Source organism: Mesoplodon bidens (assembly GCF_964165515.1).
Source record: "Mesoplodon bidens genome assembly, chromosome: 3".
Taxonomy (NCBI): domain Eukaryota; kingdom Metazoa; phylum Chordata; class Mammalia; order Artiodactyla; family Ziphiidae; genus Mesoplodon; species Mesoplodon bidens.
Genome location: NC_138178.1, coordinates 60,649,843 through 60,676,356, shown reverse-complemented (window position 1 = coordinate 60,676,356; position 26,514 = coordinate 60,649,843). Strand labels below are relative to the sequence as shown.

Sequence of the window (26,514 nt, the reverse complement as noted above, 5' to 3'; positions counted from 1 at the left end):
TTGGAATGACCTCGTGTCAGGGAGAAATGATTGGAGGGAGGGGGACCAGGCTGCCAACCTCGCACTGAGAAAGGCTTCTTTCCAATTACCGTCTGGACCACTTAGAATGAATTTTAACGGGCTGTGCTTTTCCTGGGACATTTTTCTTTGAACTCCCAGACTTCTCTTCATTGCAAGTTGCCATAATATGAACCAGATTTTTTTTTCTCCCTCTTGTTTGCTTAAAAGGCGTTAACTATAAATTAGAGTATCTTAAGAACGAGGTGTCACACATGGGGCCTCGGGCTCCACAGCCCCGGAGCCCCACAGCTGGGAGAGGGGCCAGGCTGCCTCTTTCTTTGGCAGCCAGGCTCCAAGACCCAGGCCAGGGATGATCCCACCCTCCTTTTCAAAGCTATCCAGTTACATCAATGTACAGGAACAGCCTTGTTTGACTTAAACATGAAGTTTTATTCCTCCCTCCCCCCACCCCATTTCTTTCCTAGAAGAGCAAGAGAGGGAAGAGTGGTTTTATTTATTTTTTATTTTTTTATTTTTTTTGCGGTACGCGGGCTTCTCACTGTTGTGGCCTCTCCTGTTGCACAGCACAGGCTCCGGACGTGCAGGCCCAGTGGCCATGGCTCACGGGCCCAGCCGCTCCGCGGCATGTGGGATCTTCCCGCACCGGGGCACAAACCTGTGTACCGTGCATCGGCAGGTGGACTCTCAACCACTGTGCCACCAGGGAAGCCCAGAAGAGTGGTTTTAAATGTACATTTCACCCACCATGGACATCAAGGTTCATTTGCAACAAATAAAACCATGCTCCCGAGCCTGGGGTTCCTCACCTCTGGGGGCTGCCAGTAGGTGGCCATGATGGTCATGACACAAGAAGGCAATGACCACCACACTGGATTTTCTGATGTACTACCCATTAGATGCTCATCAGAGCATCTTCACAACTGCACACAACCACATCCCGCCAGGTCTGAATATCATGCCTCCAGGGGAAAAAGCTGCTAACAAGCAGACAACCATCGTTTTAATGTAGTTCAGCTTTATTTTTTAGGATACTCAAGTTCACAGCTGTTACTCAATGTCAAAATTTAGGAAACATTCACTGGGCACCAACTGTTTACCAGGCATAGTACTAAACAATTTCACATCTGCTCATATCCCCCAATATTTACAATCATTATCCAATGAATTGCTCACTTGTGGTCGGTAACACCAAGTTGTTCCACGGCCCTCCATCCATTGAGGCACAATGGAGACCATAGGTCAGTTCCGGAAGCCCACGTCAGACAGGAGGCCTTTGATTTGCAAGAGCTAGAAGCTTCAGTGCAGAAGAGTTTAGTTTTGAATTTTGAAAGGGCTTGGCCTGCAAGATCACCCCAAGCTGGGTCTGAGCACAGGCTGTGACTGGAAATGACAGGGGCAGGGGCTGTCTTAGCTCCCCCTGCCACAGCAAAACACCACACACCAGGTGGCTTAAACAACAGACATGTATTTTCTCACAGTTCTGGAGGGTAGAAATCCCAGATCAAGGTCCCACAGAGTTGATTTCTGGTGAGGACTCTTCGTGGCTTGCAGATGCCAACTTCTTGCTATGACCTCACATGGCCTTTCCTCCATGTGTTTGTGTAAAGAGAGAGGAAGAAGGGGAAAGTGAAAGAGAGAAAGAGAGAGAGAGGGGGAGGGCTCTCTGGGGTCTCGTCTTATAAAGGCACTAATCCCACTATGGGGGCTCCACCCTCATGACCTCACCTAAACTTAATTACCTCCCAAAGGACCCACCTCCAAATACCATCGCATTAGGGTTAGGGCTTCAACGTATGCATGTTAGAGAAAGGGGACAAAAATTCAGTCTAGAACAGGCATAAATGCCCTTGAAAGCTGGGAGAAGGGCGGTGTGGGGGGGGTTAAAGTTTCAAGTGTGGGACCTGTTCCTTCACCACATGCAGCATCCCCCCATCCAGCCCAGGGTAGAAACACTGGAGGTGGGAATAGAAACCTCCAGAAATAGTTGGGAACCCAAAGCCAAGGGGATGTGTGTCGACCTTCCCACGTGGGAAAGTGGGAACTGGGAGACGCCCTCCCTGTGTCCCCAGCAACACAGGAAAGCTGCAGGAGAGAAGAAACAGTGGTGTGGTGGGTCTAGGCAGAGAAAGGAGCTGAGATGCACCCTGCTCCTCACCCAGGCCAGCACGTGGCTGCATGAGGAGTTGAGGCATGAGGTGGATGGCCCAGAACTGGGAGCCTCAGGGGCAGGCAGGGGGGCCTGGGAGCATCAGTGGCCAAAATGGGCGTGAGGGAGGACTGGAGTCCACCAGCCCTCAACTGTGCTGCAGTTCCATCCACTGCTATTGGAGCAGATACAGCGAGGATGGAGGGGACACCTGAAGACCAGACAATATGGACTCCAGCCAACCAGCCAGCAGGAGCTAGCAGGAAGGCCCACAGGGAGCCAAAGCCTTGGCCCCCAGCACCACCAGGAACTGTACACGTCCTCTTTCACCTTGACCCTCCCCAGGAGAACAGGGTTAGAGAAGGAACCCTCGAGAAAGGGGGAGGAACTCTGAGAGATAGAGGATTTTTCCCAAAGACACTGAGTTAGTCCAGAAGAGATTTCTAAAGCAGAAATGACTGATTTTAACTGACAAGATTAAATGCCACCCCCTCCCCAGCCCCGGCAACTCTGTCTACTTAGTGGAAACGGGGCCTTGTGAACAAGTTGAACTCAGTTATGAACAAAGTCACACCTCCACAAGCTCCCCTTTGTGGCTGTTCACTTTATACGTGTCTCATTATCTTGGGTGCTGTAAGCTTTGCTATTTCCATTTTGCAGATGAGAAAACGGAAGATCAGAGAGTGGGAGTAACTTGTCGATGGGCACACAGCTTGTAAGAGAGGGAAGCTGCGTGTGAACTTGAATTTTCTGAGCCTAAGTTCAATGTGCTTTGGGTTGGTTCCCTGTTCTCTCTCTTCCAACCCTCTCTTTGCAGGCTCAGCTCTCCTGGGTGACAAGAAGGCAAGACAAGAGATCCTCAGCTGCCTGCATTACCTTCACTCTTCACTCAGTCACAGGGCACCAACGGGGTGAGTCTACACTTTTCTCCTGAGCCCATGTCTCCTCCAGGCAGAAACACCAACCAGTTAGTGGAACATATGAGACCAGAGGGACAGGCAGCTACCCAAGTCATTAGCTACAAGGACCCGATCTGACCTGGTTTAGAGACAGGTCTGCCATCCCCTTCAAGTGTTCAAACACACATCGCTGGACTGAAACATCTGTCCAACACCAACACCTTCCTTCCTCTGTCCCTTCTTTTGATTCCATCCAGATTTGCACCTCACACCTCCCTTAGGGCCGTCCGTGTCCACCCTGGATGGTCATTCTACATCAGAGCCCTGATCCATCCCTTTGCATTGCCATGTTGCTTTAATATGGAGAATAGTTTCTTGTCCTACGTTTAAAGTGAAATTTTTTTTCCTAAGTGTCTCAAAGCCTACTATACATCTGTAGTGAAAGCTACCCAGAGAACTAGGCATTAACTTTGGCCAGCAAATCTTACAGATACCAGTTGGGGTTAAACTGGTTAAAAATAGGTTATACCTGCTTTTTGTTTTCTAGTAGCTTGGGGTCTGAATTTATGTTGCAAATCAATTTCCCCCTAATTAAATCTACTTATTTCTAAAATGCTAGTTTAACTTGAACCTAGTAATAGATTTTACAGGCAAATACTATTGATTTTGCTCTCAGCACTTTTACAACTCAAGTTAAACTGATTATCAAATGCCTGTATAGAATGGGAAAACAGAATAGACATCGCTGTCCTTTGTGACTTTCATGAATTTGGATTATGGCAACACTAGTAGCGAATTTTTTTGAGCACTCACAGTGTAGCAGGTACTGTGCTAGGTGGTTCACACAGAATTATCTCACTCAATCCTCACAATGACTCTGGGAAGTAGATTCTAGTATTACCTCCATTTCTCTGAGAGGAGAGGCTAATTAATCTTACCCAAGGCCACAGAGTAGTAGGTGATAGAACCTAGACTAGCACCCAGCTCCTTCTAACTCTAAAGCCCATGTTCTTCACCATGCTACTGTGCTACCACATAGAAACAGTGTCCAATATACCTCCAGATAATTTAGTTAAGTCAGTAGAACAAGAGTTTGACACCAGCGGTACTGAATAAGGACATGTGTGTTTATGTCTACAAGAGTAGTTTAAAAGCCAGTCACCTAGTTGCTAACTCAACCCAACATATAAGCCTTCTCCATCTGAATAGTGAAGACAGGGCCTGGCCACCTAGTCTCCTCTGTGATGACCACCTTAGAGTCTGTGACCGAAGTGAATAGGCTCCCTTGCGTCCTCTGGGGCAGTACTGAGGCTGCCCCTGGTCAGGTAGGCACACACAGGTGAGACCGGCCAGCCAGTTTCTGGGCTTGCCTGCTGTGGCTGGCCCAGGAGGGACCTGGGATTTGAAGGAGAATGAACAGAAGGCAAGGAGAGTTCTATGTAATCATCAAACGTGTTTACAGCCAGGCCCCAGTTTTCACCACCTCTCCTCTAACCAATCCATTCACCCAGCCGTGCCTGAAAGCCACCTACATTTAACTTTTTTTTTTTTTTTTTTTGCTGTACGCGGGCCTCTCACTGCTGTGGCCTCTCCCGTTGCGGAGCACAGGCTCCGGACACACAGGCTCCGCGGCCATGGCTCGCGGGCCCAGCCGCTGCGCGGCATGTGGGATCTTCCGGGATAGGGGCACGAACCCGTGTCCCCTGCATCGGCAGGCGGACTCTCAACCACTGCGCCACCAGGGAGGCCCTGCATTTAACTTTTCACCACTTTGATCCAAGAGTCTGTCAGTTCCTACCAGGCGGTTACTATTATCAGTCATCCGTTTCCCGATCAATGTCTGAGTGCCACCTAGGTGTGAATGGAGGTAACTGCAGGCCACAGTCGGTCCTGCACTGTTCTTTCATAGATCTTTCTAGGAGCCCTTGCAGAGAGAGCAGGAAGCAAGGACTACATGAAGATCCTCATTACATGACTCAATACTGGGCATGATACCTAGAAAATCATACAGATACACTTTCTGCTTTTGAAGACTTTGTCATGTAAGACTGGAAAAAGAAGTTAATAAATTTAATTTCCATTACCACAGGATCATATGCGCTGAAATCACTACATGCCCAGCACGTTAAGGGAGATAAGGATAGGTTACTCCCAAACAACCTCTACCACCTAATTTCTCATCAAACTTGGGCAAACGACATCTTTCTGGGCCTCGGTTCTCTCCACATATCTTCTCAATACTCTCAATGAGGCTGTTGAAGAGTGTGATATAAACCATTCTTACAAGGCCCATTTCCAGGATATAACACGGTACTTCTGTGTGACTGCTTTGAATGGCTGCTATTTTGTTTCAAGCTGGCAGGTGGGACAATAAGTAAAGAATAAATTATCTTGAGACCCTTTGGAGGTGACTAAGGCAGGCACTACCTAAGCACATGCACATTCTCCCACCTCTCCGTCTTCCTAACAGACCCCTGACAATGGGTTGGCAATGTTGGCAACGTCCCTGGAAGACCAGATCCAGGTTTAGCTAATGGGATGTAACCAGAAGTCAACTAGATGTTGCTGCTGAGAAAGCTATTGTTTGAGGAAAAGACACAGACTTGGCTGACAAGCACCCTCAGCCCTTCTTCTTGCCTGGAACGTGGAACTCGGTGGGGAAGAATGGTCACCTGGTGCTCGTGAGGACATGTGGTCACATGCGAAGGCGCCAGAAGGTGTCTCGGTCCTTGACAAGAGCATCTTCATTAGCCTAGGGCCTCTTCCTCTGGAGTTGTTGTTCCGTGGGAAAAACACACCTTTCTTTGGTTAAATCACTATTGTTGGATTTCTGTTATAAGCAGAAAGTCATTCCTAACTGACACAACAACTCAGGTTTTGCCATTCATTTTCTTACTCAACAAATATTAGAGCACATGCCTGTAACCACGTAACAGTAACTATGCCAGGTACTAATTAACCACGAGGCACTTGTGGTCTGGTGGGATAGGTTCTATGGCAGTGTAGCTCATCAGAAGGCACTGGAAGGAAGGGAGGTGGTCAGAGAAACGTCCCCGCAAGGAGACTCCTTAGTTGAGTATTCAGAATTAGCCTGGTAAAATTAACCTGCTAAAGAAGGGGAAAGAGGGCTACAGCAGACACAGTTGTTTGCCAACCCAACAGGTGTTTTCCCTTCCTCCACGCTGACATGCCTTGGCTTTCATTCCAATGTCTTTCCGTCTCTCCCTCTCTCCCTCCCTCCCTCCCTTTCTCTCCCGTTTGTGACTTTGTTAAATCCCTTTGCTGGTGATTGGTTTAGGAGGGGCATGACACTCTCGGTTCTAATGAGACAGGAGGCAAATTCTGCTGTGAGGGTGTCTAGAAAAGCTTTATTCACTCTTCGAAGAAGAAGAAAGGATGGACTCTTCTTTCTTCTGCTGGACCTCATGTCTGCCCGCGATGCTTAGATGCATGGCAGATGTCCTGAAAATGAGGGAAGTAACCCTGAGGAGGCCACACAGAGTTTGGCAGAGTGGAAAGGTGAAGGGAACCTTGTTCTCAGTGGCATCACCGACTAGCCATCTTCATCAAGCCTAGAACCACAAGGTACCCAGGTCTATGCTATGTGAGTTAATAGATCCTCTTAGTGTTTAAGTCTTTTGGACTGGATTTTTTGCTACCTGCAGCCAAAAACATCCTGCTACGAAGGCATTCTAGACAGAAGCAGCAGCGTGTACTAAAGAAACGAGAGATATGACAGAAGATGACCTGTTTTAAGATCTAGAAGTATTAGTATTACCCACGTCTAAGGTGAAAGAGTAGTGTGATGAAATGACACTGCACAATTAAGCAGAGACCTAAAGACCCTGAAAGAACTACTGAAATTTTTCAGCAGATGACACTGGTAATTCTGTATAAGGAGAGGCAATGCCAGAGACGGGAAGATCATGACAGTGGTTGCTTCACTTACCTACACCAGCGATGATGAAGACTTGAAGAAAGGGAGCAAAGTACAGAAACTTACTGGGGCAGTTTTCTTGGGACCTGGATCACCACTGGACGTGGTGGGGGGAAGGAAAAAGGAATTGAGGATGACATTCATATTTCTGGCCTGGATAACTAGTTGGATGCTACTCATGGAGATACAGGAGAGAGCATCTATGATGGTAAGGTTATTTCCTTTGGGGGGAAAGATAAGAAACATTCCATTTTAATTATCCTGAGGTTTGAGGTCCTTGTTGGGCATCTAGGTGGAGCCATCCTGAATGTAGTTGCTAAAGGGGGTAAAGTAGGGACTCGTTTCCAAGACTGAACTCAGCCAAACTTCCCCCATGCTTCATGTTGTTATGTACAAGAAAAGCACAAAATCATAAAGAGCCCATGCACTTTCATGGGTAACATTTGAATCCTGTAACCTTGAAAAGAACTTTCTGAGGCTTTTAGTCCGAAAACTAAACCATCACTTCTTTCCAGTCAGCCAGAACAAGGATCCCGACCAATCCTTGAACCTCAGGCTTGGATATCCAGCTGCCTACTGGACAGCACCATTGAAATGACTGGGAGGATCATCTGAGAAAAGAGAGAACCCCCTGCTGATCAAGTGGAACATGGACACTGCGGGTCCTGCTGTAAATGTGATTGTGAGGTCAGGAGATACCCAGGTAAGACCCAGTGAAGAATGCATAGATCATATAATCCAGTATCTCTAAATGAACAGTGTTGAAAAATCTCATGGCTGGTTGAACAAAGTACCATGTGCTAACTCACTGTGCTAATCAATGGAGGATTAAAGATGAGAAAGACAAGGTTGGTCGCTGGTTCAAGGTGTTTCTGGGCATCCATGGAGAGGCAGATGTGTAAGTCAAAAAGGCAACAGTGAATTACAGGTGTCTTGATAGAAGTCTATTTGGAGCACAACTGGGAGAGGCATCCATCCTCTCCTGGGACCAAGAGTAACAGTGTTATAGAGGTAATGACTCTTAAACTGAGTCTCGTCTGGTCTACGGCTATTTGCCATTTGTATAGGGAAGAAGAGACACTCCAGGCGGAAGAAGAGACACTCCAGGCAGAAGGAGGGGCAAAGCATAAAACAGAGGCATGGCCTATTCAGAGAGCTGTACCTGGTTTCGTATGGCTGGGGTAAGTGCTTTCTGAGTGGAGAGGTAGGCGGGGACTACATCATGGTGCATACTGAATGCCATGCTAGGAGTCTGGACTTTGTCTGTGGACAATAGGGGTGGGGATCATGGGCACAGAAGAAAGAGAGTAAATTTACTCTTATTTACATTTTAAAATCCCTCTGGCAGCAAAGTGAAAGCTCAACTTCCATGAAAGAAAACAAGAAAGAGGCAGGAAGACCAGTTCGGAGACCCCTGCAATGGTCCAAATGATTGAAGACCTGAAATGAAGCAATGGCTTCAAGAAGGCAAGAAAGGGGCAGACACAGGAGACTTCAAGGATGTAGAATGGACAGAACTTGGTGACCAAGTGGGGAGGCAAGAATGAGGAAGGCATCCAGCTGGTCTGGCTTGGGAAACCAGTAGAATGGAGGCGCCACTTGCCAAAATCAGAAACATGAACATGAACAAGGAGGGAGGGAAACATAATGAGTTCAGATTTGATCAAGTTGAACATTTCCAGGTGGAAATGCATTAATAGTGAATTAGTATGAGTCTGGAGCTCCAAAAAGAGGCCTAGCTACAGAGGACACATTGATTCTCTTGGTAAATTTCTGTCTTCTGACCAACAATTAAATTGGTAAGACTAGACAAGTTAGGAACGTCACTTGTGGTCACAGAAGAGGTGGTATCAGTCTAAGACACTTCAGATTGATTCAGTGCTTTAAACTCTCCATTTAAACTTTAGAATGGTGGATTTGCAATATCTTAGATGGAAAGTCTGCACTCAATTTAGACATCCGTTCTCCAGCACCAGTGCATCAGTTGGTCCATGCTCTGCCTGTGCATCTTTCTATGTGCCTGCCTGCCCACCCCCCTGCCCCGTTTACCAAACATTTAACAGGCATTCACACCATTTTTGATGTGGAAGGCAGTATACCACATGAAAAGGCCACGCCATTGCTGGAAAATTCTATTTCTTAGGAATTAAAAAAAATTGTTGACTAAAGGTCTGTTATCTCAGAAAGTACTCTCAGCCTTAGGAGAGGCAGATTTTCAATTAAGAAAAAGCATCTGATCTTCTTCAAGCAACCCATGTAACAGAAGGGATGTGTGACAGTCTTTACTTCTAGGATTGGCCTCAGGCCCTTTCTTCTAAAAAATAAAATAGAAGCACTTGAAGAGGGACTTCCCTGGTGGCGCAGTGGTTGAGAATCTGCCTGCCAATGCAGGGGAAATGGGTTTGAGCCCTAGTCCGGGAAGATCCCACATGCTGCGGAGCAACTAAGCCCGTGCGCCACAATTACTGAACCTGCGCTCTAGAGCCCGTGAGCCACAACTACTAAGCCTGAGTGCCACAACTACTGGAGCCCACGCACTTAGAGCCCAAGCTCTGCAACAAGAGAGGCCACCGCAATGAGAGGCCCGCACACTGCAATGAAGAGTAGACCCCACTCGCCGCAACTGGGGAAAGCCTGCGCGCAGCAACGAAGACCCAACAACAGACCCAATACAACCAAAAATAAATAAATAAATTTATATTAAAAAAAAAAGCACTTGGGCTTCCCTGGTGGCGCAGTGGTTGAGAGTCCGCCTGCCGAGGCAGGGGACACGGGTTCGTGCCCCGGTCCGGGAAGATCCCACATGCTGCGGAGCGGCTGGGCCCGTGAGCCGTGGCCGCTGAGCCTGCGCGTCCGGAGCCTGTGCTCCGCAACGGGAGAGGCCACAACAGTGAGAGGCCCGCGTACCGCAAAAAAAAAAAAAAAAAAAAAAAAAGCACTTGAGCGTTTGCTAGGCGGTTTTCGTTTTGAAATGAGATTTGCCCATTCTGCTTTAATTCAGTACAGAGCTTAAAGATTCAAGCAATGTTTGCTGCAGAAGGGAATGGGATGGGATATAGCTTTGAACGTGGCACCTTTCATGCCTTTCAAAAGTACGGCACAAGGAATTTACCAGTGATCTGGGATGCCGCAGTTTTGCAAATGCCCAGCAGGGGGAGCCAGAAGTGAAAACGTACAGTTTTGTTGTTTGCTTGCTTCTGAAATGAACAAGCATTTTTACGGGGTTGTTTCAACGCTTCCTCTTTGCAAAATTTAACGTTATTCCTCCTCATCCCCAATTCCTAAATATGTTGTGGCTTCCAAGCAACATTAAGTGTTTATATCTAGAAAGAGAGGAAACTGTTTTTCTCTTAATTACAGGTGGAACCCCAGTTGACCAGAGCCAAGTCAGGTAGAGACTTGTGGGCAGAGGACAGCTTTTCCCTTTGGACACAAAAAGTATTTATGAGCAGCCAGAGCAGCCCAGGGAGGCCAGGTGAGGAAGGGGGAAACACACAGAAGATGGGTCCTGTCTCCCCCAAAAGAAATGCTTTGAATGCAAAAATGAAAACAGGGCAAATCTTTCATTTTTCCCTCCTCCATTTTGTATTTTGAAGGATTACAAACCTAAAGAAAAAGTTGCAAGAAGAGTTCCATTAACATCCACACGCCCTTCCCCTAGATTCAGTGACCAAGTTGCTACACTTGTGTTCTCCCTGTGTTCCGCTTCTCTCCTCTCCCTCTCCTGTTCATCAATTCCACCAAAATTTCTTTTTTTAATTGAAGTATAGTTGATTTACAATGTTGTGTTAATTTCTACTGCACAGCAAAGTGATTCAGTCATATATATATATATATATATATATATATATATATATATATATTCTTTTTTATATTCTTTTCCATTATGGTGCATCGCAGGACACTGAATGCTATCCAGTGTGCTATATAGTAGTACCTTGTTGCCCATCCTTTCCATACATAATAATTTGCATCTGTTAACCCCAAGCTCCCAATCCATCTCTCTCCCACCCACCCCGCCTTGCCAACCACAAGTCTGTTCTCTATGTCTGTGAGTCTGTTTCTGTTTCCTAAATAGGTTCATTTGTGTCATATTTTAGATTCCACATATGAATGATATCACATGGTATTTGTCTTTCTCTTTCTGATTTACTTCACTTAGCATGCTAATCTCTAAATCCATCCATGTTGCTACAAATTCCACGCTTCCCAAAAAGACATGTAATTTCAACACCGGACACTAGATGTCACTGTTAACCGGTTCTACACAACCACCCTTCATAAAGTAGTACCAGGGAAAAAGTCATCACCAAGAATTATTAAAGTCACATTTACGTGGTATTGTGCTACTTAATCTATAAAAACTGGAACACAGCAATAAGACAGACTTTCATTAACAATACTGCATGTTCTCTAGGCTCACTTTGAGGGGCTTAAAAAAAAAGTCTATTTTTCCCCAAGTGAGAAATAATAATAAAATCATATCAGGCACCACTGGAAGACCAGGAATTGAAACCTCCCATTGCATGTGTGAGGTCTTTAGATTGGGCTTTTAGAAAGTGATTTGAAACCCAAAGCATACAAAAATCTTTCACCCAGGAAAAGCTCATCATAGCTCTCATAAGGGAGACAAACATACTTTGAGGTTTTGTCAAGTACAGTTTTGAGAAAACAAGGCTGGTATCTGGAAACCGAAATTTGAATCCAAGGTCCTTTAACTCACATGATTATATTCAGTCCCTTGACAATCATGGGCCACTACTAATCTTCCTTCCTTAGTCCAATTTGAGTGATTTTGGCGGTAGGGCAAGAAAGAATCTTTTCTCCTGGCACCCTCTCAGGATTTGGTTAGGAGACCAGGTATTAATTGCTACAACTACTAGCATTATGCTGAAAATAAAACACAGGAAAAATAGTAAATTTCTAACCATCAGGAGATGAGTTGTTAAACTTTCAGAAATTGATAGGATCCATAAACATATTAAATAAAATTTGTAGAAGATATTCTTATTTATTGAATGACAGAAGATGGGACCCCAAGAGCTGAGTTGCTCTTAGGGACAGCATTTTTTCCCTGTCAAATCCAGTTTATTTTAAAAGCAAGTAGCTGCTAGAACTTTTATTCTATGCTTTTCAATGAATCTTAATAAATCTAATTCCTTTTTTATTTTTTATTTTTGCCATGGTTTTGCCATCTGGAGTACTTTTCATGATTGTAACTTCTGCTATTCCAGTACTAAAAGTCACGGAACATACGTTTTTCAATCAAGTAAAAATGTATTGTAAATATGAAGGCTTACTAAGGCCCCTAAATGCAGATGGCTTTTCCAAGTGATAAACAAATGTTTCCATTTGAAGGCCATAAGTGCATTAGCTCCAAGCAAACAGCAAACTTACCTTTCATAAGTTTAAATGCCAGTCCATTTTATTTCTCTTTCAAAGTGTACATTCTGGTATTCATTTATGAATAGACATAACAGACTAATGGAATACACCAGAAAGCCCAAAATACGTATCTACATATATACATGCATGCATGCATACATACATACGGTAATAAAGAGGGAACTCCAAAATAGTGGGGGAAAGATTTATTTAATCATGATAAAGGCATAACTGTGTAGCCATCTGAAACAAAGTAAAATTGAATCCATACCTCATATGATACACTAGAATAAATTCCAAATGGATTAATATGAAATGTAAAAATGTAAAAGCATACAGTTATAAATTACTGAAAGAAGACACAGAAGAAATTTTTTAACTTCAAAGTGTAGAAAGACTTTCCATGACACAAAATCTAGAATCAGACAAGAGAAAGTTACTAAATTCACCATTTAAAAAATGTAAAACTTCTGCCTGGCAAAAAAATAAATAAAACTGCATGAGCAAAGGCATAAGTCAAAAGGCTATTTGAAGAAAAAAGCCTTGCAATTTACATCATAAAAAATTCTTTCATGTATGAAAAGATCCTACAAATGAAGAGAATGATCAATAACCCAATAGAAAAACAGATCACAGGAGAGGAATATAAATGGTTCCCAGGTCAGGAGATCAAGGTGCAGTGCAGGGCTGGGACTGGAGTGGGACAGGTGAGGTGCCTAAGGGACAACATTTAAGGAGACCCTGAGAATTTCATTTTATTCAGCGCCTCCTTAAATTCTGCATCCAAGGCACCTCAGGCATCCTACTCCAAGGCCTGAAGGGATCTTAAACATATGAAAAGATGCACAACCTCACTCAAAATAGAAGCAAATGAAAACTACCCGAGATACAATTTTTCACTTCTCAGATTGGCAAAAATCCAAATGTTGGACAACACACTACCCTCAGACATTGCTGGTCCAAGGGTTAGTTGTTTCAACTACTCTGGAGAGCAATTTGCCACCCACTGGGCATTAAAATCACAAATACATATGGACTCTTGACTCACTTCTAAGACTTTATCCTACAGATACAGGCAAACATAAAATGAATCACTCACGGGAGCATTCATTGCAGCACTGCTGGTAATGGTGAAAGATTGGATACGACCTGAACATGCATCACGGTTAAATAAATTACGGTTAGTTCATATAGTGCAGTACCATGCCACTGTCGAATGAAGGGGGCTGTGCTTTAGATATTAAAATGGAAAGTTCTCCAACATATGTTAAGTAAGAAAAGCAAGGTCCATGTGGTAGCCGAGGGGGAGGGGGGTGAGGGAGGGATGGATTGGGAGTTTGGGATTAGCAGATGCAAACTACTATATAGAGAAAGGATAAACAACAAGTCCTACTGTAGAGCACAGGGAATTATATTCATATCCTGTGATAAACCATAACGGATATAGCTAGTGGGAACCTGCGGTGTAGCACAGGGAGCTCAGCTCGGTGCTCTGTGATGACCTAGATGGGTGGGATGGGGGCGTGGGGTGGGAGGGAGGTCCAAGAGGGAGGGGATATATGTATACATATAGCTGGTTCACTTTGTTGTACAGCAGAAACTAACACAGCACTGTAAAGCAATTACACTCCAATTTAAAAAAGAATATATATATATGTATAACCGAATCGCTTTGCTGTACAGTAGAAACTAACACAACACTGTAAATCAACTATACTTCAATAAAATAACAAATAAATAAATAAATAAATAATTTTTAAAAGAAAAGAGAAAAGCAAGGTCCAGACCATATTTGCCAAGAAGAAGGGAAAATAATATAATACGAATGGGCTGGTAAGTGCATGAAAGCATCTGCCTTAAAAAAGGAACTATCAGAGAGTGGTTACTTCCTGTTGGGGAATGGGAAACTGGGTGGATGGAGACAGGGAATCACATTTTTTGATACTGGAGTCATGTAATGTATTATTATCTATTACAAATACAAAATAAGAAATGTGTTTCCTCTGGCACTGTTGCCCTCAAATATCTATTTCTACCTAGATGCACAACACCTCAGGATACTTTTCTGAAGCTTTTCTAACACACTAGCAGTGCTACTCACTACTTGGTTTGACCTGACGTATAAAAAGATGCCCAAACTTGGTGTCAGGGTGGTGGGCTTTCAGACTCTACCAAAGTCATCGTCAGGCTAAGCAGCCTACTTGGTTTTTTGTTTTTTTGTGTTTTTTTTTTTGCGGTACGCGGGCCTCTCACTGTTGTGGCCTCTCTCGTTGCGGAGCACAGGCTCTGGATGCGCAGGCTCAGCGGCCACGGCTCACGGGCCCAGCCGCTCCATGGCATGTGGAATCTTCCCGTACCGGGACACGAACCCGTGTCCCCTGCATCGGCAGGAGGACTCTCAACCACTGCGCCACCAGGGAAGCCCCGTTTTTTTTTTTTTTAAAGTCTGATCCTCTGTCAATATCATCAGTTAAGAACATGAGCTGACTCAGCAAGAATGTGCACAGGGGCCAAAGGGAAAGGGGCGGGGGGACTGCTTTCCTTGGCTTTGTTAGTCTGAACAGACACTGCCTTGGGGTTTCCATATGCAATACAGTTTTCTGCATCCCTAAAATTTTTATTACGTGCCTTGTGGAAAAGTATCTGCAGATGAGCTTATATACAATGAGCGCTGTATAACTCTGTAGCGTCTGTATCATAACAGGTCATACTCAGGCAGTGCTTCTAGCCTGTGTTTGGTTCAGGGCAGGAATAGAGATGGTCTGGGGCAAAGGTGGACTATTTGTCTGGCCCAGGGGACTTTGCTGAAGCTTCCTCTCATTTCTCAGTTACAAGTGCCTGTCAGCACTCCTGCCAATTTGGATAGAATAGCTCTTTAAGTCCCCTTTGGCGGAAGGCTGCCCCTTCCTTCAGAAGACCAGGGGAAAGGAACCCTAAAATTCTCTCTCTTCTGACACTGTGGTATAGGACAGACCACCAGGAAGGGCAGGTTGGAGGTTCCGGACATCCTACCCCAATCTTACCTAAGCAAACCCTCTCTCATCTGTTTTGACATTAGAGATCCTGGCTGACCCCCAAACCTGTTCTCGACCCATTATATCATCCAGTTTCCAGGGCAATCTTTCTCGGCTTAGAGAATGACCCAATGGAGGGCTTTCTACTGCTAAAGCCAGCATGCACCCAGGAAGATGTGTGAGTATCTTGGAGGAAAGAAGAATGGCACCATCAGGGGGAGACCAGACTCACCCAAGGGCAGAGAGCAGAAGAAAACGCAAAATGATCACCTTGGTATCTCTCAGCTCCTGAGTACCGCATATGTACTGGGTCCTGCCTGGAGACCTGGCACACATTTTCTCCAGTCCCTGGACCTGCATGGCCGGTAGTGCAGCTCCACTTGTTCTCCCGACCCCTGCTCACCTCGGAGACCTTCCCCTGACACCCCATCTAACATGTGCTCTAACCACTGTTCACTATTTCAGTTCCCCATTAACTTCAAAGTGCTCATCAAAATTTGTCATTCTTTTGTTTGTTAACGGACTTTTTGTTACTTTCTCCATTAAATTAAGCTCAATGTGGGTAGGAACCTTGTTAATCTCTCCCATTTTTTTATCTCCAATGCCTAGCCCAGTGTATGGCTGGGAGCAGTTAAGACTATTTGTTGAGTTAATTATGTGTATTGCTTGGGTTATTGATTAATGATTAGTTAATAATTCATAAGTACATATTAAGAAATCCAAACTGAGTTTTGTTAGGTAGTGGTCCCAATGCTTGAAAATGAGAAAAAGCATAGATCATGGAAAAGAAGTACATAGAATCAGGCAAATTTCATCAAGTTCACTTTAGGTTTCTGTTTAAGATTTCAAGAGGCCCTGAGAACGATCAGGCAGGGCTTGGGCTCTAAAATTTTAATGCTTAGTTAATCCTATTCTTGATCATTTTTAGGAAAAGGGGTTAGGAAAGCCAATTTCTAACTTGTTCTTCGGTTCGTTCATTTACACATTTTTAAAACTGATTCAATTTACTGAATAATCTTAATAGCTTAAACACTGAGGATCCAAATACGTATAACACTCCCTCTGCTTTAGGAGCTCAGACACATGTCCAAATAACTGTAACATAACATGATAAGCATTTTAATACAAGCAGAAAGTACTTTTAGAACACGGTTTGCTTGGGGTGGGGATGGAACAGGGAGCCCACCAAGTGTCACATAAGCTCAGAATTCAAGCAAAGTAAAAGCTCTCCACCCTATCTCAAGGCTTGACTCATGCACATGTCTGGCACAGACAAGAACACTTTACTCAAAGCAATGATTCTCTTGGTTTCATTCAAGTAACAACAGAACTCTGAGCAAAGCCCACACAATAAAGCCAGTAACCAAAAGAGAAAAAAAAAAGCAACTTAGGGCAAATGGGCAGAGAAATGAACAGGGTTGTTTGGTTCAGGAGAGCACAAGAGCAGTTTATAGAGGATGGAGGAAATCTGGCGCCTGAACTCACAGGCGCACATAGATGCACACGCCCATCAGGTCACCCTTTCCAGTCACGGCAACATGCTGGTCCAGAGCTTATCTCTGAACATGTGGAAAGAGTTACCTTGCTTTAATTTACTGAATAGATACGAAAATGTCTGCTGATGTGTCCTGGTCGAAGCTGAGCGGTGACCCAGCTGGGAGAGGAGGTATGAAAGCCCCCGTCGAGCGGGGAGGGGTGCGGATGGTGGGCCCCGCATGGAAGGTGCTGGCTGACCAGGGATGAAGAGGGCAGGTGGGTGGCAGAAGGGGGTCTTTTCCCTCAACAGAAGGCACCATGGGAGACTGCGCTCTCACCCTTGCTTAGCTTCTTCCTGTCATTAGCTCGGTCCGGACTCAAGAAATTCAGTGTGAATAAAATTAAAAACAAGACAGGAGCCTGGGGAGGTGCCAGGAATTCTCCCTGACCTTCAAAGCCTTGGGTTCTGGGGATTTAGCCAAGGGGGCTTCATGTCCTTGTGTTATCAGCCCTCAACTACCCGTCCCAGCCAAAAGAGAAAGCTCTGTGTTGGATTCAAGACTAATTTCATTTGCTGAAATCCAACAGACTGAGTCACCAAGTACCTCAATTCATTTACACATTTATTTTAAGTACCTATTCAAAAGCAAAGTGCCTGGAATTGCTCCTGGCCTGGATGGGTGGTAGGCAGTGGTGATGGGAACAAATAATCACAAGAAGTGGGAACAGAAGAACAGAAACAGTGCTCAATGGGGTCAGCCAGTGGCTTTTGAGCCGAGTCCACTGGGTGGCCCAAGAGTGGACGTGGAACGGCTCTCCAGGCTGCCAGACAGTGTGTTCATTCTTGTGGAGGCACAACCCTGCAGGCCCCCTGGCTCAGGGAGCAGCACATCCCAGCCCAGCCAGCACCAGGGCCCCAGGAGGCCTGGCAGGAGACAGACGATGAAGGGCCTGGACTTTATTCCACAGGCAATGGGGAGCCACAGGTGGAGTTTAAGCAAAAGAGAGGCATATCCTAATGTGTGTTTTAGAAAGACAGTTTGTTTTGGAAAGACGCAGTGAGGAAAATAAAATCAGAATAGGGGAGACACCTAAAGCACAAGAGTTTCCGCCTATCACATTTAAATTACTCTTTCTGTTCTGATTAACAATTCACCCTAAAAAGCCAATATTAACAATTCACCCTAAAAAGCCAATATTATCCAACTCATTTTGTCTTCATAACAGTTCTCTGTAAAATGGAGACTAATAATGCATATTGACTGAGTTATTGTGAAGATAAATGGCTTAAGGCATCCTTCTGTATGAACAGCACACATCACAGTGTCTGGCACAGGGTAAACACTCAGAAGCAACTCCTTGCTGTGTGCATTAGCTTCAACACCTTCCTGCATGGAGGTTTTGCATCAGCCTATTATTTCAAGGCACTTACTCAGGGACTGTTTCTCCACCATCAGGGATTTTTTTTCTGGTGGGAGGGAGGGTAGGTCTTAGAGTGAGTCTGACTCTTTCAGGATCATTCAAGTTTGAAAGCCTGAGGTTTCTGAAAGGCTGGTCTCCAGGGAGCTAAGGTTGTTTTTTGTGCTTTTTTTTTTTTTTTAGTTTTTATCCAAGGGACCCTGTTCTTTCAAATGGCTGCTATACCTTTGAAGGCAAAGTTCCATCTATTTGCATTAAGTTGTCAGCAAAAATATGTACATTATCAAACTATGAAAATCCAGAATTTTGCAGAGCTTGAAACTGAGATCAAGGAAAAAAAACCTCATAGCACACTTAATGTGATGCTTAATGATAGAAATGGTTACTGTGCTCTCTGTTCATTAGACATAAATGCTATTCCATTCCCATCAATGACAATCATGCCTGGGTAGGGCAGAGACTTCTCTGAAGACGGGCCAGATGTTCCTATCTGACGTCTAGAGGGATGAGTTTAAGGTGAGGAAGGCCGAATCTCTGTGGGCTTCAGATACACCCTCTTGATTTAGGACAAGTCAGGGCTAGAGTTCTTTCCCTTCAAAGCCTGGCTATCGATATGCAGTCCTTAGTCTGAGGCCAACATTTAGGATCCTTCATTCCCTGTCAAAAAAGGAAGTGTTGGGGCTTCCTTGGTGGCGCAGTGGTTGGGAGTCCGCCTGCCGATGCAGGGGACGTGGGTTCGTGCCCCGGTCCAGGAGGATCCCACATGCCGCGGAGCGGCTGGGCCCGTGAGCCATGGCCACTGGGCCTGCGTGTCCGGAGCCTGTGCTCCGCGACGGGAGAGGCGACAACAGTGAGAGGCCCGCGTACCAGAAAAAAAAAAAAAAAAGAAAGGAAGTGTTACCCAGTTCTGAGGGACTGGCGAGGAATTCCCATGTTCTCCAGCCCCGAGCTCAAGGGTTTCTGCATTCTTACAGCCTCTCTTCCAACTCTTGGATCTAAAACCCCAGTGGAGCTCCAGCAACAGGGTAAACACAGGCTGGCCAGGGAGCGCTCTGCCAGGAGCTGGAACAGAGCATTCCAGCTTGCTCTGGGTGGGCCTGGGGTGGCTTGGAAGTGGCTTGGTGTCAGGAGGACGCCCTTCTCCCTCAGCTACTCTTGCGTAGGTTTAGCTCGTATTCTTATTTAATGCTTGTCACTTTTCATTAACTTTTGTGGCAGGCCTGGGTTTGCTTTCAACTCTCTGGGTCCAGCAGAGTTTTTCTGGAGCTATTTCAGATGTAGACGCTCCTGTCAGAGAGTGACAGCTCTCTCAGCCACAGGTCAGCGAGGCAGAGATAGCAACTTGCATTCTGGGCTTCCGATCAAATATTCAGAAAAGGGCACTTTACCCTTTGAAAGTTGCAAACTAAACAGAACTTCAGCCTGGGAAGCAAATGTACTTCTGATTTATTTAAACTGAAGTTCTAAAGAGGAGGTGACAGTCAGTGGTTCCAACAACAGCAGTGAGTGAATGTCAGGCAAACAGCACAGAGAACAACTACGAAGTAATATCAAAGTTGTCCTTGTAACATCAAATTCCTATTCATCTACTCACATCCTGGGGAATGTCTGTCTCAGTCTTTCAGCAATTATCATCTTCAAACTGTGTTGTCTACACCACTGGTTTTCATCAATTAGTACGAATCCATACCCATGTCCTTATAAGTGTTTGTTTTCCTTTCATATCATCAGCTTAGAGGCACTTAATGCAACACTAAGAAAACAAGCTCCCCCAGTGGAAAGAGACCACATTTCCTCTTCCTTCCAACACATCTCACTACTGTATATTTACACTTCTGGTTCTTTGTGAACTATATTTTAATCACTGTGTCTCTTAAGATTTTGCTATTCAAAGTATGATCTATGGACCAGCAGTATAAGCATCACAAGGGAGCCTGATGGAAAAACAGACTACTCAACTCTACTCCAAAATAAAATAAAAAGTTAAAAAAAAAGAGTCCTCCATATCCTTGCCAATACTTGTCATTGTCAGACCTTTACATTTGGGGCAATATGGTGAGTTTCCCTGATTACACGTGAGGTGTAGCACCTTTTCCCATGTGCCTACTGAGCATTTGAAACGTGGCTAGTCTGAGTTGCACTGAAAGAAGTGAATAAAATACACACCAGATTTTGAAGAATTAATATGAAAAAGAATGTAAAAATGTGTCACTAATAATTTTTATATTGATTACATGTTGAAATGATAATAATTTGGATATACTAGGTCAAATAAGATACAGTATTAAAGTTTAAAAAAATAGACTACTCAGGCCCTTCCCTAGACCTACCAATGTAGAATCTGCCATCCACCTGTGATTCACACTACAGTGTAAGAACACTGCCTCAAAACATAATGTGAATCTCACAAATCTACAATCTGCAAAAAAAAAAAAAGCAAATACTTTCGCATAGAAAATTCATACACAACAGGACATATGTGGGCATAAGCAAACATAATACTAAGAAAAGCCAGCATGCTTTACTAAGTGCCTGTTATGAGGACCTTATGTGTATTGGCTCGTGACTCCTCACTACAACGCAGGAAGTAGGTACCATCCTCCTCCTGTTGTAAATGATGTACAGGCACAGAGAGCTTACAGAACTTGTACAAGGTCACACAGTCAATCATGGAAGAGGTAGGATTTGAACCCAAGCAGTCTGACTTCAGAGGGCATGTTTTTAACCACTAAACTACACCACCTCCCAGCAGTGTGCACCTGTATTCAGGAAATAGAACAGCTGATTCAGGATCTGAAAGAAAAACCTAGGCTGCTATAAGGTGCATTATTTCAGGTTCAGTAGCATTTAGAAGCAGGGACTAGTTGAGCCGGAAACCACAAAACACTAACGGAACTCCTTTGGGTATTATCTGAGGACAGTAAGGATAGAGGGGATGCGTGAAACCCAGTTTTTTCCAAACAAGAAGAAATTGGAGGCTAGATAGGTCCCAGCCTTCAGCGTGCTTCCCATCGTACTCCCTACCTCTTTTGTACTGCATCAATGCTCTGGGGGTTTCTTGCTCATCCGAAGACAACCTCACACGCATCAGATATCAAATGACCACTTTTTCCTTCCTTTATTCACAATCCGAGAATATCCATACTGCTTTGATAAATTATTTTGTATCCTATTTAAAACCTCATTAAGAAAAAGGCTGGAAGGGGAAGGGGGGGTGCGTATAAATTATACTCAAATAGCTCTAATACTAAACACAGTGGCAATTTACGTTCAAAGTAGAACAGGAACTTTCAGACATGATAGCCAAAGAGCTCTTCCTTTGATGAAACTCAGTCCTGCCAGCAACTGTTAATTAAGATAGAATCTTAGTCTGGGCTCCAAAGAGTCATTTACCTGCTAGAGTCAGACCTCCACTCTTACATTTATAGATGAAAGGAGGGTCGACATCCAGGCTCCAATTAATGTGGCTGTGGAATTGGTGCCATCTCCTTTGGGGCACCTGTTTTTAACCACATGGTGCTTTCTGTCAAAGGGTAGCATCCCACAGGGATTCTCTACAGACCAGAATGTTTGCAGAACGCAGGGGAGGGAGTTCCTGGAACAGACTTCAGAAATACAAGGAGGCTAAAAACTTCCTGTTGAAAGTACAACTTCAGCTATAAAGACACCAGACAACTTTCATTTGGAAGCTGGCCCCAGCTGGTGGGAGGCAAGATAAAATACGCCATGCCCTTAAAATGCCACCCTGATGACTTCAACTGCTTCTTGACTGATCCAGCAGTGCCCTTTTCATAACCTCCACTGCAGAGGGAAGGAAGAAGCTTTGGATCCAACAAGGAAAGATCGCTGAGTTTCTTACGACGCATGTGATATAAACGTGCATAAGTCACTTAATAACTGAAATGCCAGAGTGAGACTTGGCAACTCTCAAAGATCGAAAACACGGAGCAAAACAAGCTGCCCTGTCTTACGCACTTCTCCCAGAGCTTATGGTTTGGAGTGGAGGGGACCAAAAGTTGTGGGGAGGAAGCACGCCACAGCCTGGCAAACAGTGCAGTCGGCAGGCACAGATCAAACACCCGAGACCCACTCCAGATACGCCAGTCCAGGGGCACTTACCTTGCACTGCCCAGATACGCAGATGGCCGTGCCGTTCTGGTCACAGGGGGTACCATCAATGACCTTCTCAGCCTGTCGTACATAGAAGCGGTAGCCCATTGCCTGGCAGTTCAGCTCACACTTCCGATTGCCCTTGGCTACCGAAAAAGAAAAGCACAACCCAAAAATCAATAAGCATCTTTTTTTCCCTGTATTTTTTATTGAGATAAAATTCACATAACATAAAATTAACCATTTTAACCAAAGTGTGCATTTCAGTGGTTTTTAGCATATTCACAGTGTTGTACAACCATCCCCGTGAACTAATTCCAGAACATTTCTATCACCCCAAAAAGGAAACACTGGACCTGTTAGCTGTCACTCCCAATTCTCTCCTCCCTTCAAGACCTTGGCAACCACCAAATCTATTTTTTGTCTCTATGGATTTGCCTATTCTGGACATCTCATAGTCACACACCTTTTAAAATGCGTGAAAGTTATTAGATCTCTCTCTATTTGATGGTAGAGAGAAGGGGTTGTATCTTGATCTACAGGCACATAGTAGAGATTCGATGCTGAGTGAATACTGTAAAGGAATTCTTTTTTTTTTTTTTTTTTTTTTTTCTTTTTTTCTTTTTGCGGTATGTGGGCCTCTCACTGCTGTGGCCTCTCCCGTTGTGGAGCACAGGCTCCGGACGCGCAGGCCCAGCGGCCATGGCTCACGGGCCCAGCCGCTCCGCGGCATATGGGATCCTCCCAGACTGGGGCACGAACCCGTGTCCCCTGCATCGGCAGGCGGACTCTCAACCACTGCGCCACCAGGGAGGCCCAAGGAATTCTTAAAGAATCTCACAATGCAAATAATAGACTCCACTTTTAGACATCCTCCCATGCTTTAACATAGTCAAAATTATATCGTATAAATCAGCAATCACAGTGAGCACACAATGTTTATGTTCTACTTTTTATTATTTAAAATCTATACAATTATATCATTTTATGTTCTTTTAAATGGCTGAATTTCCTGTAATAATTCCTCCATTACCAGATATTTAAGTGGTTTCCCTATCACCTTAGTGTGGAGTCCAAAGTCCTCAGCAAGGGATAAAACATCTTTCAGGAGCTGTACCTTGCCTACGTTTATAGTTTCATTTCCTCCTGTTCCTCCTTAAATCTGCATTCTATCCCCAACTAAGCACTTCCTCTGTCCAGCCATTGTTTCACTGCTCCTCTGGCTAGCACCTGTTTCTACTTTGCTTTACTTCCCAGGTCACCCCCTCTGGGAAGCCCTCCACAGATCCTGATCTACTCTATACGTCCATCCATCGCCGGCTAACCCAGCCTCCTCTACTATAAGGTTAAACAAACTTCATTTGAAGCATGGCTTTGAGGGACCACAGAGATGTGTCTATCTTATTCACTTTTATATCCCCAACACTCAGTAGAGAGCTGGGCACGTAGCAAATGCTCAATAAATCCCTGAGGAATAAAAGGAGGGATAGATAAATGAATATTGGCCTTTGGGGTTTTTCTGTTTTGTTTTTGTTTTTGCCTTTCTCTCCTCTCTCCCCACTAGATAGATTCCCCTACCTCGGGGTGTTTCTTTATATTTTTGTTAATTCACAAAAAGTACTTCACCAGCCCAAAGCCTGGTGCTCAATAAATACTACATTAATTACTGCTACAACTAATATTTTCAGAGCAACCTAGTTGCCTCCAAAATAAGAATGAGAAAAATGTTCAGGTGAGATATATTTCCATATCCAAGGGAGAAAGACATGCCAAGTACACACTGATTTTGTTTAACTGTTTTTGGAGACAAGACTAATGCTATGTTCAGCCATAAACAGCATGTTCCAGGGTCATGCCTTTGTCTGAAAATCTGATTACTGCATTGGATAATACTAACTTTTTCCTACACAACACAATACATCATACTTTCCCCAGTGTGGCTGCCTGACTGTCATAGCAACGAACTTCCTTCTACTCCAAAGCCATTGAAAACCGCTAACAGGAAATCACAGGCAACCTCTGGGACCACATGGTTTAGGGAAGATTGAATCTTCTGTGTACTCTGAGCTCTACTGGAGAAGTCAGGAGACTTGATTTCCTACGCTGGCTGCCCAAAAGATATGAGGTGATCTTGGAAAAGTCAAAGGTTACCAGAGACGAAGCACCTTTGGGAATGTCTGAAACCAAACTGGCATTTTATGGATTAAACACACACACACACACACACACACACACACACTCCACACACACACACCAGGCCTAACAAAGGAAGTGACAAGTTAGAGGGAAAACTAGTCTCCTACAACCTGCTTTCTCATGTCATCTATGTATCCAGACCCCATTTCCTCTCTCCCAGCTCCTTACTTTGGGAAGTAATAGCAGGAACTATCCAGGTGCATTGCATTTTGTAATGAAAGTGTCTGAAAGGCAGCCTCACAGAGGGCAAGTGTTTTGAGTTCTCACTTCTCTGGGCTTCCTCCCAATTACCTCTCTCCTTTGGAATACTTTCTTTGGCAGCCACAGCTTTAACCCTCAATATTTGCAATCATACTATGGAAGAACATTCTGAGAACAAAAAAAAGATGGCTAAACATGAGACAATGACAGCAAATGGCTACATGTAAATAACCCAGAGGAATGGCCTTAGGTCTGGGTTTCTCCTACCTGTGGCCCAAACCAGCTACTAGGTCTGACCCTCTGCCTATGTGGCTTAGGCAGTGTCCCTGCCTTCTCAGACTTGCAACAAGAAAAAGGGGGATCCTAGGAGGTAACTGAAACCTGGGGACAAGTGACTACCTGACAAAATTGCCCAGAATCCTGCTGCCTTAGCAATATTTTATGTAGAGCATCTCATAAAATTACATTAGCCCTGACTTCTCCAGACCCTGCTCATACTCCTCAACCACTTTAAAATGCCACATAAAAATACATCTGCAGGGCTACAGTTTAATGTTTTTTCATGGATGGTCACTTCACTCCTTTCTTCTCCCCTTGAATAGAATTACAATTCTGATGTCAAGAGCCTCTTCTCTAAGAAGATTTTGTTATGGTTTCCTCCTTGCAGAGAGAGGAGACAAAACAGGAGAGCACAAGATAGAACAACAGGATAAGAGCAAGGGGGCACATCCTTCTCCTCCGTGCTTATCTCCCTCTTACTGCTCTCCCTCTCTGCTCTCATCTGCTTCCTAAAAGTCCTCCCCAACCCCACAGGGAATACCTTTACATTCCACACACCACAGAGGTAGTGACTCTCAGTGTGGTCCCAGGACCAGAAGCATCAGCATCACCTGGGAACTTGCTGAAAATGCAAATTCTTGGGCCTCACTTCCAACTCCTAAAGCAGAAACCCTGGGGATGGAGCCTGGAAACCTGTATGTTGACAGGCCCTCTGGGTGATTCTAGTGCATGGTCAAGTTTGGGAACAACTGCTCTATGAAAAATCAAGTAGTGAATAGACCTGGAAGCAGCTGATTATTCTTACATTGAATCAAAGATGTTCAAATTCCATGCCTAAATTTAAAAGTTAATACAAGCACTATTTTTAATTTAGGATATTGCCTGGATCCCTGATAGTAAAACAGCCCGCTGATCATTTTTTAAAATTCTGGAGAATATACAAGAAAATTCAGGTTGCTTAGAATAAAGTGACTAACAGCTAAAGGGTTTACCCTCAAATACAGGTTAAATGTTTAAATCACTCATTGAACTCTTTAATTGGAAAATCCATTGATCTAAGAGTGAAGACATTTTTAAGTGATAAAGGGCAAAGAATATAGAAAAAGAGCTAACAGTTATAAAATTTTGGAAGGTGGGAAGCAGAAGGATCCATGGAAATGACTTAGCAGACAGACCCAAGCAAATGGATCTTAAGCAGGAATTGAAGCAATGAAGCTACCTAGTATTGTACCATCTCCAGAAGGCAACTTTGGAAATAGGGGAGAAAGCAGGCCTAAAAACAGAAAAATTATCTATAAGCATATTTAAGAATTAGTCAGAGGTTCTACTTTCCAGAATGGTTAGCTAAAAGCCTTTGAAAATCAGCTCCTTCATAAAAGCAATGAGAACATTGGAAAAAGCTGGAGTGGCTTATACTAATATCAGACCAAA

At 44.3% G+C, this 26,514-nt stretch overlaps 1 protein-coding gene across 1 annotated transcript in view; it reads right to left on the bottom strand.

Annotated features, from left to right (window-relative positions):
- Positions 1-26,514, bottom strand: part of THSD4 (thrombospondin type 1 domain containing 4) — a 588,944-nt gene that overhangs the window by 294,229 nt on the left and 268,201 nt on the right. Inside the window, exon 7 of the mRNA XM_081227432.1 lies at positions 22,417-22,553. Coding sequence (XP_081083558.1) covers positions 22,417-22,553 — 137 coding nt within the window. The remainder of the gene's footprint in view (positions 1-22,416; positions 22,554-26,514) is intronic.